Source organism: Varanus komodoensis, unplaced genomic scaffold (assembly GCF_004798865.1).
Source record: "Varanus komodoensis strain SLA01 unplaced genomic scaffold, ASM479886v1 scaffold19, whole genome shotgun sequence".
NCBI lineage: Eukaryota > Metazoa > Chordata > Lepidosauria > Squamata > Varanidae > Varanus > Varanus komodoensis.
Window position 1 is genome coordinate 9,900,795 of NW_025335550.1, and position 20,078 is coordinate 9,920,872.

The following is a 20,078-nucleotide window of genomic DNA, read 5'->3' on the forward strand; positions in this document are numbered from 1 at the left end:
GTATCCTGTTCTCCCAGGTGCGGGCTTGATTTTGGATCCTTCCATTCGAGAGCTTTGTACAGTAAGGGATTTTTGCAGTAAAGGCTATTTTTGACATCTTGGCATGAGTTTCCCATTCCACACAGCAGAAAGACTCATGCTATTGGAAACCAAAAAGATCCTCTTTTTTTCCACTGAACAAACTTGAATATTGCTTCTGGTTTAACTACAATGCCCTGGCGTTGCCCAGTTTTTCTTGAGATGTGATGGCTAGAGAGGTTAAAACCCTAATCCTGTCGGCACAATAAGGTAAGTGGGAATTATTTAAAAGTTATTAAAAAAAACATTACAACTAGAACCCTATTCACTCTTGCTTCCAAGTAAACTTTTGCAGATTCTGCCTGTAAATTAAACAGTTTCTATGCCTGGTGTCTTCTTAGACATCACCAATTTTACAAGGGTCCAGCAGATGGCAGAATTGATGCATCAAACATCATCTTAGAGAAAGTGGCTTTACTCATTTATCCTTATAAAGGTCTTTCCAATACATTTTAATGCATATTTTCACCCTCTTTACTTCCTCCCACATTCCCCAGTGGGAAAAAATGTTTAGTTTGTTGGTTTGTGTTTATGATTTTTATGTTTTACGATTTGTTTTATTGCAAACCACCTTGAGGACGCCGCAATGTAGAAAGATGGACTGGAAACGATTTCATCCAACCAAACAAACATATAAAATTGACCATATGAAGCCCTAATGCCCAAGAGCTTGTATAAGTATTGTTCAAATCTGGAAAAGTTCAATGTTCCAAACAGTGAGGCTGAAACAACAGTAATTTCACAATCTAAGAAGTAGCTATATATTTCTAAGGGAACATTCCAACCTCCAGAACAAGTTGCCATCCTATAAATAACAATAAATAGAGTTACACAGTAAGAAAAAGAAACATGTATCTATATATGTCACATAGAGACATCCAGAGCAAGTAGTCCTTGGATGAAGAAGGAGGTGGAGGAGGAGGTATCCCAATATTTCTGTTCTCACTCATTTATCTCCCTGTATTCTAATCAGTCACTCTCAGATCTAAGGGTATTTCAGAATGTAAACTTCTACCCCCGTACTGCTGCAATAAATGGGCAATTGCCACAATTAACTCCATTCTCAGGAAGAGGCCCTTCCAGGGATGAGTTTGAAGGCCTTTGGAGAAATCCAAGAAGCTCCAAGGGCCAGACTGGAGAGCTCTGCAGACTGCGTCAAACCTGCGAGCTGGGGGTTCTACGTCCCAGGTATTCAAGGTGGTAAAGGGTGAAGACTGGCGTACAAAATTAGCTGCACACACCTGGAAGCAGCCAAGAATGCCGCATTCTGTGGCATTCGTTGATGGGTGCTGCAAAGCATTCCCAAGCCAGGGCAAAAGCATGCATGACTGCCAGACCATTCCAGGTGGAGGCGGTTCAGTTGGCAGATCCCTGTGCAGACTAAATCTCCAGGACTCCCACGCCAGCTTTTGCAAAGGAACAGGGCAGCTGCTGTCAAGTGCTGCTGAAGCCGACTATTAGCAGTCTATTGGCAGATACAACCAGGCCCGTCTCAGCAAAGGCATCGATTCTTGGGGTGATAAGAACGGAGTGGGAGAGAGCCTTCTCAAAGGTCACGACAAATTCATATATCCCCTGTGCAGGGCCTTCCTTCTGGATTGCGCCCATAAAGGAGATCAGCCAATTTTTAATCATTGATGGAAAGGGATGCCTCTTCTAGGAATGCCTCATTTTGGAATGCCTCTTCTAAGATTTGCATAGATGCTGATGCCAAAAATGACATGTTTGTTGCAAAGCCTGATTCATCGTGGCACCTTTTTGTCCATCAAAGGTTGTGCTTTGGATGGATTAATCCATTTATTGAAGCAGCTCTGAAGCCCTAGTTAGAAATAAAGGTGGTGGAGTCTACAAACTTGATCTGGAAACTTTAGGTGCACCAGAACAGGGTGTCTGGACTTTAAACAGACTGGCCAGTAGCATCACATGATGCCAACTCTGTTTTCACCAGCATGAGTGCCAATCTATTTCCAGACTGAATTCAAAGAGCTGGTTTTAAACTTCTAAGCCCTAAATGGCCGGGGTTGAAACTACCTGAGTGCGGCTCTTTCCATATTTACCTACCTGGACACAGAGGTCTTTATCCAAGGCTCTTCCCCACATCCCACAGAGAATGAGCAAGATGGGTGGTTACAAGAGAGAACCTGCATTAAGATCTCTCTGGCACCAGGTGACGACATTTTAATTCCTCCAGTTTTGTAGGAACTTTTCTTTCTTTTTAAAAATCTTCCCAAAATTTTCATTGCTCATACGTGCCAATGTTTGTGTGCTCACCATCGTTTGAACTCCTTTCTGCTGTTTTTATCCTTGTTCGGTTCATATTTTTAACCCATGTTGCCGTACATTCTAAAGATGACTTGAATAAATGAAATTATATGGGAAGTGTTCATTCATTCATGGTAATTCCATAATTTCATTCAAATTATTAATTCATTAAATGTCCCCTGTTCTTCTGAAGGCCCCAAGGGAGCGTACAGAATCATCTTCAGAGTTTTAGCATCACAACAACCCTGTGGAGGAGGGTGTGGACTAAAGTCACCCAGTGAGTTTCATGGCTGATTGAGGACTTGATTCTGGATCTCAACAATCCCAGTCTAACACTTAAGGTACTCTGTTCAGATTGATGCTTGAAATTATTGGCTTAAAAATGAGCAAAGCAACTAAGGCACATGATCCAGTGAGAAGTGGAGCTAGAGAGCCCGTGTATTTCAATGGAATAGACTTTAAGCAATGGAGATGCTTAACCAAGTAATCCTATCCATGCTTACTCAAAAATAAGCCCCACTGAGTCCAATGGGACTTACTCCCAGGTAAGCAGATATAAGATTACAGGCTTTCTTGAAAATCAAGGGGATGTTTGATGATGACTAATCCCTGACTTCCTAAGAAAGTTCCTGAATGATTTCCCACAAATGTCACTTCACAAAAGGTGAAGGCATCTGGTATCCAAAAGGTACTTTCCAGACTCTAAATGTTGTCAGATTTTGAGCTGGAATAAAAATGTCATCGTGCTTTGATTTTCTGGGCTTTTCAGTGGCATGTTGAAAGAAGAAGCAACAGAAAGCTGCACATTTTAGGGTCTGATGGAAGGCTATAAAATTGGGGGCAGAAGAACTGGTTTGGGGACCGCATACAGCAGAAAGTGAATGTTAAGACAGTTCGGCTGCCATTTTCACCGATGATTTGAATTCCCTGGCTCTGCAAACATGTACGTTTCCTGTAGCGCTGGTTGGTTCCAATCTAGGACTTCTCTGGAATTTGACTGACAGGTCTTATTTCAGGAGCAGGGGAGAAGGTTAATGAATATTTGCTTCTTTTAAAAAAAATATCTCCACTGCACATTAACCTGAGAAGGAGAAACACTTTTCCCCTTTGCTTTTTATTCCTAGTATTTCAGCTTGGAGAAGCAGGACAATTTTTCCTTTCCTTCATGTTTTTGGTTGGCTTAAAAAGCAACATCTAAACACACAGAGAGAGAGAAAGCAAGGGAGGGAGGGAGAGAGAAGCAAAAGAAGAGAAAAAGGGAAAAAGAGAAGAAATTCATATGCATTAGTTTTTATCAAACATTATGGCATCTGCCTCAGCCCATGCCACTTGGTACAATACATGGAAATAATATTTGAAACGAGGGGAAACTTAGAGAAACTTGGATCCAAATGGCCTAAATTTGGAGGGCCAGGGGAGCCCCACCCACAACATCAACAGTCTTGCTCAACTTTTACTTTGCATTTTGTGAAATCACGTTTTGCTGATGAAGGCAAAGGTGAAACATTTAAGCAAGATTAAGGCAAGCGTGTTTCCTGCTTTGCCAATTGCTGTATTAAAAATGCAGATTCTTATTGCAGTTGGTAGCATCCCTGAGGGATTCTGGGGCTGGTTGATTACAGGGCTGTTTTGTTACTTGGTCTGTTACCAAGACGTGCACACACACAATCGCAACCTGCAAGGATAGCCCGGCTCCTACCACGGTTGATCAGCAAACAGTGAGGCACTTGTGTCATTAATTGGTTCAGTTGAAGTTATTGATAATTTTGCTGTAAGCTGAGCGGAAAGGAATTACCTTTTGGCCAGAGTAATCAGGTTTGAAAAGAAACAGCTTCAGGAAAGGTAGATCTCCAGAGAGGGTGCAGTACTGGGGAGTCCAGAGAGTGAGAAAGGGGAAAAATAAGGGCAGTCTCTGTGTGCGTCTGCGAGCAGACGGGGCTCCTGAAAAATTCACACTGATGGATTTCAGCTCAGAAAAGACTTGATTGGGAAGCAAGAAGAGAAGAGCTGCAATCGGTTGTCCTGTGTGAACCCCACTGGAAGGAGCGGGCGGTGGGGGGTGTATTTATGCCTAGATCAAGAGATGTACTGTTGGGTTATATGAAAGATGCAAAACTAGCAGGAAAGCAAATTGTACTTGCAGGCCGTCAGCAATTCCCTCTTTTTAATGCCAACCTTTTGGAGCATCTGCCGCATTTTGGTTTGGACGGCAAAATTTTGGAAACATCAGCAGTTGATTTTTAATTGCAACATTTTGGAAATAATTCCAGGATATAAAGGGATGATGGTGACTTTAAGAAATGGGATACTGCACAGTTTGTGCAATTGGTGAATGCAGTAAGTTTTGGGAAAAGGGAGTGGATAATGCACTTGAATTGTACTGACGTAAAATTGCAATTAATTCCGTCTATATACATGTGTGGGGGGTGGGGGGAGAGGGAGAGAAAGAGAGGGATGAACAAATTCTCCAGGCCTGAGAATATTTTAGGTCTAAATAGAGGGTTCATGGCAAGTTAGAGCAAGCACCATTTTTAAGTCTCTTGTCAAAAAATATTGCTACTTTCCTTCCATCTGGGAATGCTTGTCCCAAGCTAGTTTCTTCGCTTTTTCCCTCTGCAAAATATTTAAAAGTTCAATCAACTTGAGACAAAGTCTCCCCACCACCCCCTTCTCTCTCTCTGTGGTTTGAAAAGGGATATAATTCAGAGGAAGTTAGTTCTAATTCAGCATTTGGAATTATGATTTCCTTCTTCCTCTGCAATGCAAGGTTTTATAACGTCAAAACAGAAATGCGTTCACCACCAACAACTGGAATTTATTTTAAAGACATAAATAGAGTTATATAAACGGCTTGTAAGACACCAAGCAAAGGTGGCTGAATGAGTAGAGCCAGTCTGGGGACTGGGAAGTTCCCCTGGGTATATTCCGTTACATTGGGTGAACTACAAATCCCAGCATCTGAAAATGATAGGAGTTGTAGTCTGACACATCTAGAAGGCTCCAAGCTGTGGAAGTCTGCAGTGGATCAAGTTTAGCGATTGAGTCCTCCAGGACACAAAGAAATAGCTAGACTGCCCCTTTTCTTGTCCGGCTTATCTCGCTTCCTTTTCCTATTTTTCTTTTTTCCTTTTTCCTGGACAGGAAACGGGATATGAGAACTGCCCCACATTCATCATCGATGCATATAAAAGAGAAAAACGAAGCTAATCCCTGAAGCCTGCAAATAAAGATAACAAGGAGCAAACCAGTCTGATAGGCAAGTTTGCCCATGAAGCGGGCAAATGTCTCCTATGGGACCGACTGGTTTTGTGAAAAATAGATGTGAATCGGTTTTGTGGGAAAAATCCCTCCAAAGGATTGTTAAAAGGAGGAGCCTAAAATGTGAATGGAAAAAAGGCTTGCCAATTTCAGTGGGGGGAAAAAAATACCAGGAAAGGTAACCTAGTTCTTAAGCTGGGAAAACACCCTAAGCTATGAAGCGAAATGGTCGGGTGCTTTTCCTGCCTGTAAACCTTGACTCCTGTAGCTCCCTATATAAATATGTAAATCCCTTTCATATTTATATAGGGATTTAGAACCTGCCCATCTCTTGCACAGACATTACCTGAGGTGCTTTACAAAAGCAAAAACCAACGCCTCATGATGAAATAATGAGATATAAATCAAGTCATGCAAGATAAAGCCCAGGCACACAACAGATATATATATATAATATGTCTCAGATAAAAACGTTGCCCCGGGCACCTCTCCACCAGCAGGCGGGGCCAAAGGCAAAGGGGGTGGAGCCCACGCATCCGACCGTCCATCCCACGCTAGAGCCAAGCACTTCCCGGCTGTTGCCGTGTCAACCATTGAGCATGGGGGAGGAAAACCACACAAAATCCAGGAAAGCACAGGATGATGGAGGTGGAGGGAAGGAGGGGGGACCGGGAAGATGGCGTGGCACTGTGGGGAGCCCCAAACCAGCCAGACTTGGCTCCTGCCCTGAAGTCCTGCATCCCTGATTTATTGATTTCTTAATTTCTACTCCATCTTTTTTCTCCTGCAAAGAACCGAAGGTGGCTTCCAGAACATTCCTCCTCTCCTTCCCCCCCCCCCCAGTGATGTGGGTGAGCCGGACAGTCCGCCATGGCAAAGCAAGGACAAGAACCTGGATTTCCCGAATTCTAACTACAATGGAGTTTTAACTACAATAATCCCAGGGGCTCACACCACTGAGTGCCTGCTGGGGCCCTCGGCAAGTCCTGGACCATGCCTCCCTTTAGAGATGGCCTTGTTCACTGCTATATTCCTCCTCCGCTCCTACCTGGAATGAACGACAGACTACGAGATCCGTCAGCCTGCTTCTCCACAACAGCCTGATCGGTGAAGCTGACCCAACTCAATTCCCCCACCGGTGTGGGTTTTCTAGCAACTTCTCATGGGGACGGTCCTTTTCAAAGGGGACGGGGCAAATTGATGGAGGTGGTGCCCATCAGGGCTGATTAGTCCTGACGTTAATTATATGCAAGCTTCAGTGGAAGAGGTGGTGCGCCTTTTGATAGAACATTAGCAGGGAGATGTTCTTGGGCTCATGGCCTACTTGTAGGTTGGTTGTCCACCCTGTGGACAGGATGCTGGCCTAGATGGACACTTGGTCTGGATTCTCCCCAAGTTCTTAAGATTATTTATTATTTATTTGGAATGTTATTATTATGCATTTATTTGTATGCGCATTTATTTATGATGTTGGAAGCCGTCCCGAGGCTTATGCGAATGGGACGGCATACAAAAATTCCAAATGAATGAATGAATTAATAAATAATTACAACACTGCTCTGGATCGAGACTGAACCTTGGCATGCGCTACTTCTGCTGGGCGGCCGTTTGCCATGCCTCATCCGTGATTTTAAATGCACCGAGGGTGCAACTCATCCCAGTTCAGCTGGGGATGCAGTGAATGACCCCAGCATGGGGAAAACTGGACCCAAGAAGTGCAACAGGGCAATGGATAGGCTGGGAAGTGCCCACCATAAGGTCAACACTGATCACCCATTTCTAGCACCATTACTCTGCGCTGCCCACATTGATCTAATTTATGAAAAAAAAGTGCTGCTATAAAGGCTTGGATCCAGAGGGGCAGGAGGTGAAGCGTGCTTACCAGGAAGTGGGTCCTGCTGTGTTCAGTGGTGCCTGCTGCCCCGCGAAGGTGGCATAACGTGACTTTGGGCCAGTCGCTCAGCCACAGCCCAACCTCCCTTGCACGGCTTTTGTGGAACAAAAAAATTAGAGCCAGGTTCTGCAAGCTGCTTTGGGTTCCTCGCAGGAGGGAAACAGGCAGAATAGGAAAAGTGGCGGAGGAATAATAATTACTATAATATGTAAAAATAATAAATGTGTTATTATATTTAATAGCACATTTAATTATTTGTGTATCTAGAAAGAGACTGCTGAGAAAGTGGGTCAAATACAGATTGCATGTTGCTCTTTCTCTAGCACAGGAATTAAAATCAGGATGTACTTTTGGAAGGCTGAACTGTCAACGGAGGGACTGAAAAGGACGGACGGACGGACGCTGCTGCCCACCCCTTCCCTGCCACGGGTTCTAGTCTTGCCCATGCTATGCCCACGGGATCGACGCGACCCGAACGGGTGGTGCGTCTTATGCCTCCGCTGGACTCCAACCTGCAGCCAGTGCAGCGGCCACGCCATAAAAGGGATGCATAAATAGAACCGTCCTGCTCTTAAACGCAAAAAACAAAGAGGGACCTTTGCCAAATGGATTCTTCGCATCAGGTGCCGACATGTCTAAGAGCCCTTCTAAAAGAGTCCGAGAGGTCGCATGCCACGGAATGAAATTACGACATCCTGAACTTTGCGCTTTACAGTTACCAAATGTCCCCATTTATATCTTCTCTGCATGTAAAAAGAAAAAAATTGCCACCGCAGAAGCTGCACAAAACGCTTTTCTCTACACAAGGACCTTGTTCCATGCTATATCAGGAAAAATACAGTCACCTTGTCACCAACAACAGCCTGAGCGTGCTCACCCGCACTCAAGAGCTGAGCATCGCTTGAGTGTGGATTGTCATTGCCCCACGGCTTCTCGTTGAACATGGGTTAGCTTCTCATTTGAACCTAGCCAAGATCGCAGATCATGGTGAACAAGCCACAGTTCACGAGCCAAGAACAAACCAGGGATTCTCTCCATGGCTTGATCACGCTTAGCAGACAACAAACAGTCCATGTTTCAACAACAAGGAATATAGAGACAAGTCCTAGACAATCCAGAATTCTCATTTGTGTCTTTTGAAGTCTGCAAGTGGTGGCCACTATATTTTAGTGTTCCTCCCCCTCTCCCCCCCCCCCAATGTGGGAGAAAAAGGAACAGGCAATCCTGCATGTAGCAACCAACAACTTCAAGGAGAAAGACGTTTGCCTAGCTCTCTCTGTGATACACTAGCTTTAAGAAGTGGAGGAAACCTCCATTCCATTCTGCAATCCAGGAGTCTACCAATTCCAACTATTGTGACGTGGCACATATTTTAGAAAAGGTCAACGGGAGGATGGAGGTGGGTTTGGTCACTGTAAGAGAAAGAGGAGAATGCTGAAGGCAGCGAACCTTCCCAAATGCCACCCCAAACCCACTAAGCCTACAATGGGAACCAACACAAAAACAATACCATGGGAATACCTGGTGGCCATGATCCATGAGACACCTCCTAAGAGGGTACCCTAACCTTCTTGCATTGCATTCCCAAGATGCCAGTACACAAATTTCTATACCACACGCTGGTTTATTGATGGATGGTTTATACAATTCGTGAAGGCCATGTACGAATACCATACATTTTATTATTACTTGTGTTCCATTTCTTCTTCAAAGGACAAACGTACACAAAAATAGATCTTTCTGCCACACTTACACTTTTATACAGTGCAGAATGAAATTTAAAATAGGTGTGTTGCCCAAACTGTATAGTCAGGCCCAAGAAAACAATGAAAAGACAAAAACATCCTTCATTTGTATTTATATTTATATTTATATATAATTATATATAAAACATTGGGAAAATTGCTTTGCCACACGGATGTTTGACATTTGCAATGGCTATTTAACACATACTCAAAGTCTACGGCAAATGTTGCCAATACAGTAACTATTTTAATACTGAGCGACCAAGGCTGCTGTTGTGTTTTATTAAAAAAAAGTTTGAATAAATAAAAGCATGAGCCTTGTTCATCTTTCCATGTCTAACCTTTATTTCTCAAAGTGCTTTTCTTTGTCATTTTGGACTTAATATTTAAAATAGGCCTGGGCACGGTCAAAGACCATTGAACGGAGCCTGGTGGACCCATACCCTCACTTCTATTCCAGTCTTTGGTGCGCGCCATCTCATTCTTCTGGTCAATTCCCACCAACTCCTGAAGGTACAGAGAACTTTGGAAGCGCAACACACAATTACACTTTTGGAAAGAAGGTATGGAGAGAACATCTCTGCGTTCACGGGATTTGTTACCTTCTATTGCCCTGAATCAGAGGTAAAACATACAAAGAATTGGGTATATTTTATATTCAGTCCCAAACATGAGAAGAGAATTGAAGACTCAAAGGCTAGTTCCCATTGTTGAATCAGGAGTTCAGACAGAAGAACAGCTATCTCAGGAAACTGACCGCCATGGACTGCCGTCCCCGTCAGGATTAGTGGGGTCGCTTGGTTCCCTCTGTGCACGGCAGATCCTGGTCTCTCAGATTTTGGAATCCATTCTGGGAAAGGATCATTTAAATTGGGTAAATGGCACACTGGAATTCGGGGCTGGAGGTATCTAATAAAAGCCGAGGTGATTTGAACCCCGGAGGTGTGGGGGGTGGGGAGACCCCCAAGGGATTCCTGGAAATGTTACAAGATCACAATTCAGAATGGATGGAGACCCAAGATGAAGACTGGCAGAGTACTTCGTGTTCGTGTATGATGCTTCTTTCCCCCACCTTGGCACACTTTATGGCTTCACGCTCCTCTTCATTTTGCACAAGGCCAGAAAGTTCCTTTCTGTAGATGTCTTGAATATGGATATACCTCATGAACAACTATCAGTCTAGCTTCTGGGGAGGTCCTTGGGCTCCCATAGCCCTTCATAGTTTTCACTTGGGTCTTTAGGGTCTAGTTACCCTCCCCTCCCACCAAAGAAAGTTTGTCTCCCCAACCCTATTGTCACATCACACATGGTTTGATGTCTTGGTACGTAACTTGCTGGTGGTAGTACGAGCCACTGCCTCCTGAATGCATTGAAGATGATGCCATGGCGTTGATGGAGAAGACAAATTCTTTCCGGTCGCACATGCTTGGAGACTGGGAATGGTACCGGATTCCTGAAAGAAAACCAAAGAGCAGATTCAAACAGCTGCTGAGAGAGGAAGAAATATTATGTCACCCTGGAAACTCACTGGTTCAACGTGTTGCAGTTGGATTAGAAGAACAGAGCAGAAGTTTGATTCTATCCATTTGGGCATGAATTGAGATCATGGCTTCCCGGTCCACCACAGGCGCTCATTGACTCAGCAGTGCTAAACAGGTTGTGCAATCGCCAATTATCCCCACTGTTGCACATTGTCATCACGCTTATTTTGCATGTATTTACATTTTACTGCTTGGAACACGGCATAAACGTTCATGAGTGACATGCCCAAAGAGGTGCTCCTATCAGCAGGGGCTTCCCATGAATGATGTCCAACCCCAAATGGACCTTAACCTGACATTCTGGAGAGGTGCCATCAGGTAGCGACATCATCAGGTGATGGTTATAGTGACCCTCCAAGCTGAATGCAACTTGATAGGCACATACTGGTTGGATTCGGATCATGGAGGCCCAAGGTGAAGGCACAACAGAGGACGCCATGCTTGTGCATGGTGTTTCTCCCCCTGACCACAAGATTCATGCCCATCTTCAATGTTTACACAAGGCCAGAGTGCCGCTTTCTGCAGAATACGAATATATCTCATGGGCATCTATTGGTCAAGTTTCTGGAGAAGTTCTTCAGCTTACAAAGGGACCTATAGCAGGAAGTGCCATAGTCCGACATAGTTTTCACTTGGGTCATTGAGGACTAGTCCCTGCCACCACCAAAGTTCAGACAATATGATAATGCACACTCACAGGTTGAGTATGGGTTGTCATTGAAACATGGGTTATTTTGAGGTCTGAACCAAGCTCCATTAGCAATCCATGGCTTGTTGGTTAACCACAAGCAAACCTTGAAGAAAACCCATGCTTTGTGGTTGGGTTGGGAACTGTGGGTTGTGCGCTGTGGTTTGATATCTCATTGAGTTCAGGATCCACAATAAAACACATCTTGCAAGAACTCACAGTTCCATAACAACCCACATTCATCTGTTCAGAGTGGGTTATCATGCTTTCTCAACCCAGTTACCAAAACAGAGGTTTGGTCCATCTAGCCTAATCTTTTCAACATTGCCTGGCAGCCCTTCTCCAGGGTTTCTGGCAAGATGTTTTCTCAGCCTACCTGGAGATGCCAGGAATCTTCTGCGTGCAAAGGAGGTGCTCAGCTCTGCCCCCTCTATAGGCTTGCTCTCATGACCAGCCAGGGGCTTTACAACCTGCTTACAGGTGTTTTGTTTTGCTTTGGTTTGGTTTTTGTGTGTTCTCTCTCTCTTTCTCTCTCTCTCTCTCTCTCTCTCTTAGTTCCAAGCAAGCAGCAAAGAGAAAAGTCCATGAGCAGCAACTAGGCTGTGATCGACTGTGAATGGAGGGCACAGGTTACCTGGGCCTGAAGTCCATACAGTAAACGGGATCACTCTGCAGACAGATGTCAATATGGCAGAGATCCCTTTTAGGCATAGCTGTAGGAATTTGGTGCATGGGTCTGCTGAATGATCATTTTCCTTCTATCAGCCTCTCCCAAACTGGTATCCTCTGAATGCGTTAGGCTATATCATGGCAGTTGAAGAACATCTGGAAGCCTCCAGGTTGGGCAAGGCTCAGTGCATCAACGGAAATTCTTGCCATGGTACAAACTCTTTTCAAACTCCTTCGTGTAACAGCCATTTTTAAAAAAAGAAAAAAGCGCTTGGGCTGGAGAAGCAAACAACTGATCCACAGCCCATGCTGGTGAGCGCAGGTTTCATCTGGGGATCCTCTCCTTCTCATATCTGCCTTATCTGCTCAAGGACAAGCAACGCAAGCTCTCCCAAGTTCTGTCCTCCATCAGCCCCTAGATCCATCTTCCCCGGCCCTGTTTCTTCCTACAGCTGCCACCATCCCTGGCCAGCAAAGCGATTCTAACTGAAGAAGATGGAATTTATACCCTAAGACACCCAGAGGCCACTGGGATGGGAGAGACGCCTCTCGATTCAGCCAGCCCAGTTAGGTGACGTTAAGTTAGATGCTGCAGTTCTTGGGGAGAAGAAATTCCCACTTGACTGGAATAGGAATTTTGCCCAAATGCGAATTGCAGGATGGGATGGGCGTCTGTTTCCTGGCTAGCCAGGGAAGGAGAAGGACTGTTTTCCCTTTCCTTCTTTCTTTCTTTCTTCTTCCCTCTCCACTGTTTTTTCTTGTTTTTGTTTTTTAGTATACGCAGATTTGTCTTTCTGTAAACTACCAGACAGCTTTTGTCAATTGGCAGTATAGAAATATAGTCAATCATAATATTAATTTCTTGGTAATTGCAATTATATTCATGCCAGTGGGAAAGCAAGCCCTGCATTTTGATATTCTGGTGTTCAAACACTTCTTTGCCCACTTCTGTATCCTAACAAAGATTTACAGTGAACACAAACACTTAAAAAATGGAACACAAACAGGCAATTTATTAAATGCAGGTATTCCCCATTGCCTGGTTAATTCTGCAGAATGTTTGCATGCCTTAACACCACCTGTTGCAGATACTGATTGCAAGAAAAAGCGATTCAGTCTAGAACATTCGCTTCTGAATAACACCATTTCCTAAAGCACCTCCCCACATTTTGATAGATTATTCAGAAAAGAACAAAGGGTCTTGCAGCACATTTAAAGACTAACAAATTTACCCTGGCATAAGTTTGGGGAACTCTTTCCACATCATCACATGCATGAAATGTGTCCGTGAAAGCTTATGTCAAGATAAATTAGTTTGTCTTTAAGGTGCAATAAGACACTTTGCTATTTTTGCTGAAAAAGTCTTCTTGGGTTTACCCTGCTAGAGAAATTCATACTCAGACTGTGCGCCTATGTCCACTGATCTGGCGGTAAGCCCCACTGAGCTAAATGGGATGTACTACCTAACACTCTATGGAATAGCGTTTTGAACGGCTGACAACATTCAATCAGGAGTATTTGCATTCATCTCGCCTCCAGAATGTCGACTCCTTCCAGATTTTGGCATAGGAGCACTTTACAGTTCTGTACAATATCCACTCATAGTATAGTTAATGGATACTGAAAAAGTCTGTAGCCAGACTTGGCAACAGGTTAAATTATTTTAACCCGTGTTTGGAAATGTTCAGATTTAGGCCTATGAAAACACACACACATGTATACTAATTCCTCTTTTCTCAGGATGACTCAACATAGTATATCTGTGGCTTTTGTACAATCTCCTTTTCTATATTCTTTTCAAAGCGTTTTCTTTTGTTTTGTTCTGCTCATGGACTGCCCAGTCCCCAAACCTGTTCCGCAGAAGTCAAAATGATATATGTAGCAGCCTTTCCAAAATTGTATACCTTTCATATACCCAGAGAATGATTTTAAAAATAAATGTCCCATTTTGTCCACCCTTTTTAAAATAATACATATAAAAGAAGAGGAAAAATTAAGCCATACGTTGTTAAAATGGCAGAAAGTTTAAGAAGCATCAGGACAACCTCTTCATAAAAAAACATTTTGAAATTGAAATGTTGCAAACACTTGCTTAAAGAAGACGGCAATAACCCCACTTCTGTCTGTCCCTGAAGCGGAATACTATTTCTCCATTCCCCTCCACTGTTTCATGTCCCTGCATGTATTCTTTTGTTTTTTTATCCCTGTCTCTTCCTCACTCGCTCTGAAGAACTGGACAGCACCTGGCTGAAGGTCCCTCGCACCCACAAACTGCACCAGTTCACCAAAAGCACCTTCCGAAATCAGAGGTTTGTTGATGGAGCTGCAGGCTGATATATTTTGCACCCTAAACGTAATGCTAGTCTCCGTCTTTCAGTGCTGGCTTGTCTTGAATTACTTCAAGATGTAGCCACTCGTTGCTCCTGAGTTTGGGGACTCTCCTGCCTCCAGCCTTGGACCTCTGGATCCCCCCCCCCTCAACAATTCAATTAAAAAAATCCCTGCCTGTTTCTGTGGCTCTCTATGATTCTTTTCCTCGGCCTGCTGGTCCAGATCCTTACTCGCTTTAAACACACGTGATCCAAGTAAACCCACCCCACTTTTTAGGAGAAGCAACACTGCAGCCCAGCGTCAAAAGGACACAAAAATGAAGAATCCCTTTTTGTTTGTGGGCCTTCACAGAAAAGGCTGCTTTTCTCCAGCAACTTCTCAATGTCTCATCAGACTCATTCTTGTTTAAATCCCACTCCGCCTTCGATTACGATGTTGAGGATTTTCTCATCTTTTAAAAATATTTTTTCCTACTGAACCCTTCTGTGTGTTGTTTCATTTTGTTGTTCCTAAATGCCTCTTGGCCGCTGGAAAGAAATGTTTCTTTTCCGCTACTAACTGGGAAAAGAAAAACTACATTAACCGTCTTTTCGACTCTAGGCTGTTTTCCTATACAAAAGAGGGACCTTGCCAATTTCTCATTGGAAGCGCTAGCTAGTTTCTGAGACCCTTTCCCTCCTCAGAGTAGACGGCATTGAGCCAATGTTGACCCCCTCTCTCTCTCTCTCTCTCTCTCTCTCTCTCTCTCTCTCTCTCTCTCCACCCACCAATGAGGGAAAAAGCAATCTGAGTGCCTTTTTACAAAATCGAAACTAATCTCCGGGGTTCTGTTTACTCTTTTCACCTGTATCACCGACACACCAACTTGCCTCCTCTTTACTGAATGCAGAGGGGAAAGGCCACCGACCCTAAATCAGCAGTGGGGAGAGAGGAGGAGTTCCCGGGTGGGGTGTTAAATTTAAGATCAGGCAGACCAAAGTTTAAGAAAACCAGTTAAAAAGCTGCCTTCCTACAGCCGGTTGAAGAAAGAAATACGTTTTGTCTACAAAAGAAAGTTCAAAAGGGCAACTGAAATGATGCCGTTCATAAAATATTGGCTCAGAACTGGCTCCTTTGCAGAGACCTGTCCTGGGAGATTGTTTTGTTTTGTATTGTATTGTTTTTAATGTAAAAACTTAATTTCGAGGGAGGAAGATGGCATAACAAGAAGCAAGGTCTGGAAAGAGAAAGTAGTAGCAGTAATAATATTTTTGGCACAAGCCTACACAAATAAAGGATTGTTATAGTCTTGCTAATTTAATGCGAGATACTTTTGAGTATGAATTCATCTTGGATTGTGCTTGCTGCCATGACCAGGATAAATTGCTGCCAACTGGCCATGCTGCATTTTGGTTGGAGGCAGCTAATTCTTATTAAAAGAGTTTTTTATTAGAATTACTATTGCTAAAAACTGAAGTATTGACTCAAGGGGTCACCCTCCAAGACACCTGTGCCATCTTCAAGGCAACACATTTTGTGCAGTATAAATTTTCATGGGTTACAGACAATCTATGGAGTCAGATCAAATGATTATGCCATACACAAAATGACAGCATTTCAGGTGCCCTGAGATGAAGTAAAATAAAAATTTCATTTTTTTAAACCCAAGTAAATGGTGCGGGAACTGACAAGAGAATAAATCAAAACATATTTTTCACTCTTCGTATCAAGAATCTCCTTTACATTGAAAGCAGATTAACTATTAACACACAAGGCGTCAAGCCATTTTAGTAAGGTGGGTGTTTAATTGTTTTTTTGTTTTTGTTTTTTTTGCCTGATCCAGAAAAGTTCTATGCACTGCTTGGAGAAGCAGCAAAGGCGCATATTAAGGTCTTTCTTGCAAGCTGAGTGACTGTCATTAATAATAATAATAATAATAATAATAATAATAATAATATAAATTAATAATAATCTGCAGCCCTGTTTCACAAAAGCCAGCAGGGCTATTATTTTGAAATCTGATGGATTAAGGTATAAAACTGGGACACTTTATTAGGAAATGAAGAGAGGAAACAAAATTGATTTGGGATACAGTCCCCTATGTTCTTAGGAAAAAAAGTCCATTCTTGCTGGCTGGCTGGCTGGGAAATGTGGCACTGTTTCCTGTCTAAATATGCATAAGATTGTGCTTGATAATTGATAATAGCTTATCAATGGAATATGGCATGCCATCGCATTCTGGGGCCATGGGCTTTGCAGGAGTTCTGTACATCTATTAACTAAAGAATATGTTCGTAGGGATTTCTGGGTATCTTGTACAGATGCATCTATCTAATAGTTAGGCTACAGTGTTATAAAAAGCAATGGCAAATTCCCTGCTGATTTCAGGATCACGTTTGCATAGCCTATATATTAAATCTGTATAAAATAAATATATTTTATCATCATCCAGAAGGGGAGTTGTAAGGATTTTACTGGCCTTTGAATTATCCAACAGTCTCTGGGGCTCCTTTGTATTATCACAAAGATCTGTAGGTAATGAGGTTGGCAAGTCCAAGTAATATTATCTGTTATACAATAGGACCCTGATATCGAATAGCACCGGCATTTGGTAGGACCAAGGAGATTTAATTAATCCCATGCCTTTTCTGTCTTCCCTGTGCAGCCCACTATTTTTATTAGGATCCTTGAGCAGGATAGAAAAATGGGTGCAGGAGAGGGAAATCGCCACCACAAAGTTCGCTACCAAACACACAACGCAAAAAGAAAAAGAAAGAGGCTCCCATAATATTGATGCAATTTTTTAAAAAACCCTCCACCTTGAAGGTGACCAGACCTTTTGTATTCCTGAATGCTCAAAACCCACCATGATTTATTTTCTGTCTGTCTGTCTGTCTGCCTGTCTTTTGAGATGGGCAAAAACTCTCCCAGGTGAATCTCAAGCCAGAATTTCAGAGATGGGCAGGAATAAAGAAATCTTTTCACCTTTCTGTCTACAAATCCACAATCTGGCTTGCTCCCCACTCCCACCTCCAACTGCTGGCTTCTGTTGCCCCACGGCAGAGCTTCCTTGCCCCTCAAGACTCCAGACCCTGTGCCTTTAGCCCCCTCCCCATCCAGGCTCGCTGTGACCCCTGCAAAACGCACCTCCCTCTCTCTGCCCCAGCAGCCCTGGTGCAGGCCAGGTTCCATCTCCTTCCCAAAAGTCTCCCTTCCTGGCTTGGGCAGGCCCCGATCCGCTGGGTGTGCGCGTGTGCGCGCGCGCACTGGGCAGCGGCTCCGCTCGAGATCCCCTCTTCTAGAGGACTCTTCGTAGCGCGTCCCCGTCCCATCCTGAAAGCTCGCTGGGCGACTTTGGGGCGGCCAAGAAGTGTGAGCCTAACCTACCTTACAGGGTTGTATTTGTGAGAATAAAAGGAGAGGCGGGTTTGGGTTCCTTGCAGGAGAAGGCAAGGGAAGGGGGGAAACACGTAGAATAATTGAAATTGGAACTGGAACTGGAACTGGAACTGGAATTGGAACTGGAATTGGAATTGGAATGAACAGCCGTACTTTTGCTTTCAGCACTGCAGTCCTGCCCGGGTGGCTCCGATGCCGCCAAGGCTTTAGTTTAGTGCAAAATGAAGGGAAGAGCGTGGCAGTTACGCCGGGTTATCTTCCACGGGGAAATGCCGCGGTCCAGCGGGCAGAGATGGCCAGCGAGATGGACCCCGCGGCGCGGCAGGCCCTGCCCGGCCTCCCGGGCCCCGCGCTCCCCGCAAGGGGCGCGCGGCCGCCGCGGCTCAGCCTGACACGCCGTCCCCGCAGCGGCCGCTCCGGCCCGCGCCCCGCGCCCCGCCGCGCCCCGCCGCGCCCCGCTCACCTTGCAGCTCCGCCGGGTTGTGGCCGCCCTGGTGCTGGTAGTGCGGCTCCAGCGCGTGCGAGGAGAGGCCCGAGGCGAGCGGGTTGCCGGCCGCGTTGCAGGGCGACAGCGGCTGCTGCTTGATGTAGGAGCCGCCACCGTTCAGGCCCGGCGCGGCCGCGGGCGCCCAGGCCGGCGGGGCCGCGGGCGAGTAGACCGAGTGCGGCTCCATCACGCCGCCGCCGGGCAGCAGGGGCGAGGCGGGCACGGAGCCGTCGTGGTGCGCGTAGTCCGCTCCGGCCGAGCTGCCCCCGGCGGCCGCGCCGCAGCTGCCCATGTACGAGTGGTGCCCGCCGTTGCCCGGCAGGTGCGGGACGGAGTGGCCCGCCAGCCCCATCCCCTCGACGTTCATCATGCCCAGGGCGCCGCCGTCCAGCGGGAGGCTGCTGGGCGCGCAGGACGGGCCCTGGAAGCCGTAGCTGTCCTGGAGGTGGTTGAAGTTCAGGTTCATCATGCTGTACATGGGCTTGAGCGCCTGGCACTTCCGCCTGAAGCCGCGCGGGCGCCGTCGGAAGGAGCCCTCCTCGAACATGAACTCGCTGGCCGGGTCGATGGTCCAGTAGTGGCCCTTGCCGGGCCGGCCCAGCCCCTTGGGCAGCTTGATGAAGCACTCGTTGAGCGAGAGGTTGTGGCGCACCGAGTTCTTCCAGCCCTGGTAGGAGCCGCGGAAGAAGGGGAAGCGGCTCTGCAGGAACTGGTAGATCTCGCTCAGCGTCAGGCGCTTGGACGGCGAGCTCTGGATGGCCATCACGATGAGCGCGATGTACGAGTAGGGCGGCTTCTCCGGCCGTCGGATGCCCGCGTTGGTCTTCTTGGCTTTGGCGCCGCCGCCGCCGCCGCCGCCGCCGCTGCTGGGCGTCGAGGAGGTGGTGGACGAGGCGGACTCCATGCTGGCCCCGAGCTGCGGCGGCTGCGGAGCCTTCTCGGGCACTGTCGTCATGGGGAGCGCGCCGGCCTCGGCGAAGGGAGGCGGCGGCGGCGGCGGAGGAGGAGGAGGCGGCGGGGGGGGTCGAGAGGAAGGGGCGCGCAGCAGCCCTGCGGTCATCGACGGCTCCCGTCCGCCGCCCCCGCCGCCCCCGCCGCCGCCGCCGCCTCCCCACCCCCTCCCCAAAGGACCGGCTCCGGGGACGGACGGGAGGGACCGCGCTTGCCGCAGCGCCGCGCCAGAGCGTTCCTCGCTGCCGCGCCTGCCCTGCCCCGCTCTTCGCGAGGGCGCGTCAGCCCCGAATGAGAGGGGCGCGAGGAGGCACCGCCGTCCGCCGGGGCGCCTCGAGGATCGCGCTGCCCCGCGCCCTACCGCGGCCTCGGGCTAGCGCCGGACGGATCCCAGCCCTGCCTGACTTCGGAAGCGCCGGGCGCGCGGCGGAGGCAGCCCCGGCTGGCGAGGGAAGGCCCTGCGTGCGAGTCGGGAGCCTCCAAATCCCACCCACCCCCGGTCCGCACGATCCACGCGAGCGGAGGGGCCGCCGGTCCCCTCCCTGCATCCAGCTGTCCGAGCGAGCGAGCGGGGCGGGGTGGGGGCGTCCAGCGAGTCCTCCCTTCTTCTGGCGTTACTTTCGACTTCTTCTTCCGTCCTCCGCTTCCCCCTCCTCCGCTTCCCAGGCTTTTGCGGGATGATGAGGCCTTCTCTGCTGCCCCCCCACCTTGCCCGGCGTTTCCCCCCAACCTCCCCCCCCCCCCCCCCTCTTCCCCCCCCCCGCCTCCCCCACGGCTCCCCCCCCCCCCCCCCCCC

At 46.8% G+C, this 20,078-nt stretch overlaps 1 protein-coding gene across 1 annotated transcript; it reads right to left on the bottom strand.

Annotated features, from left to right (window-relative positions):
- Positions 1-9,109: 9,109 nt before the first annotated feature.
- FOXF1 (forkhead box F1) lies at positions 9,110-19,286 on the bottom strand. Its single transcript, XM_044427788.1, has 3 exons — positions 19,249-19,286; positions 18,308-19,197; positions 9,110-10,690 (listed from the first exon to the last, which is right to left on the bottom strand). The coding sequence occupies exons 1-3, from the start codon at positions 19,284-19,286 to the stop codon at positions 10,533-10,535; spliced, it is 1,086 nt and encodes a 361-aa protein (XP_044283723.1). The 3' UTR covers positions 9,110-10,532.
- Between the last annotated feature and the right edge of the window lie 792 nt (positions 19,287-20,078).

Coding starts and splice junctions, on each gene's coding strand:
- FOXF1 (XM_044427788.1), bottom strand. CDS start 19,286: ATGACGACAGTGCCCGAGAAGGCTCCGCAGCCGCCGCA. Junction 19,198..19,248: donor AAGGCTCCGCAGCCGCCGCA/GCTCGGGGCCAG, acceptor CTCGACGCCCAG/CAGCGGCGGCGGCGGCGGCG. Junction 10,691..18,307: donor CAACCCGGCGGAGCTGCAAG/GTGAGCGGGGCG, acceptor GTTTTCTTTCAG/GAATCCGGTACCATTCCCAG.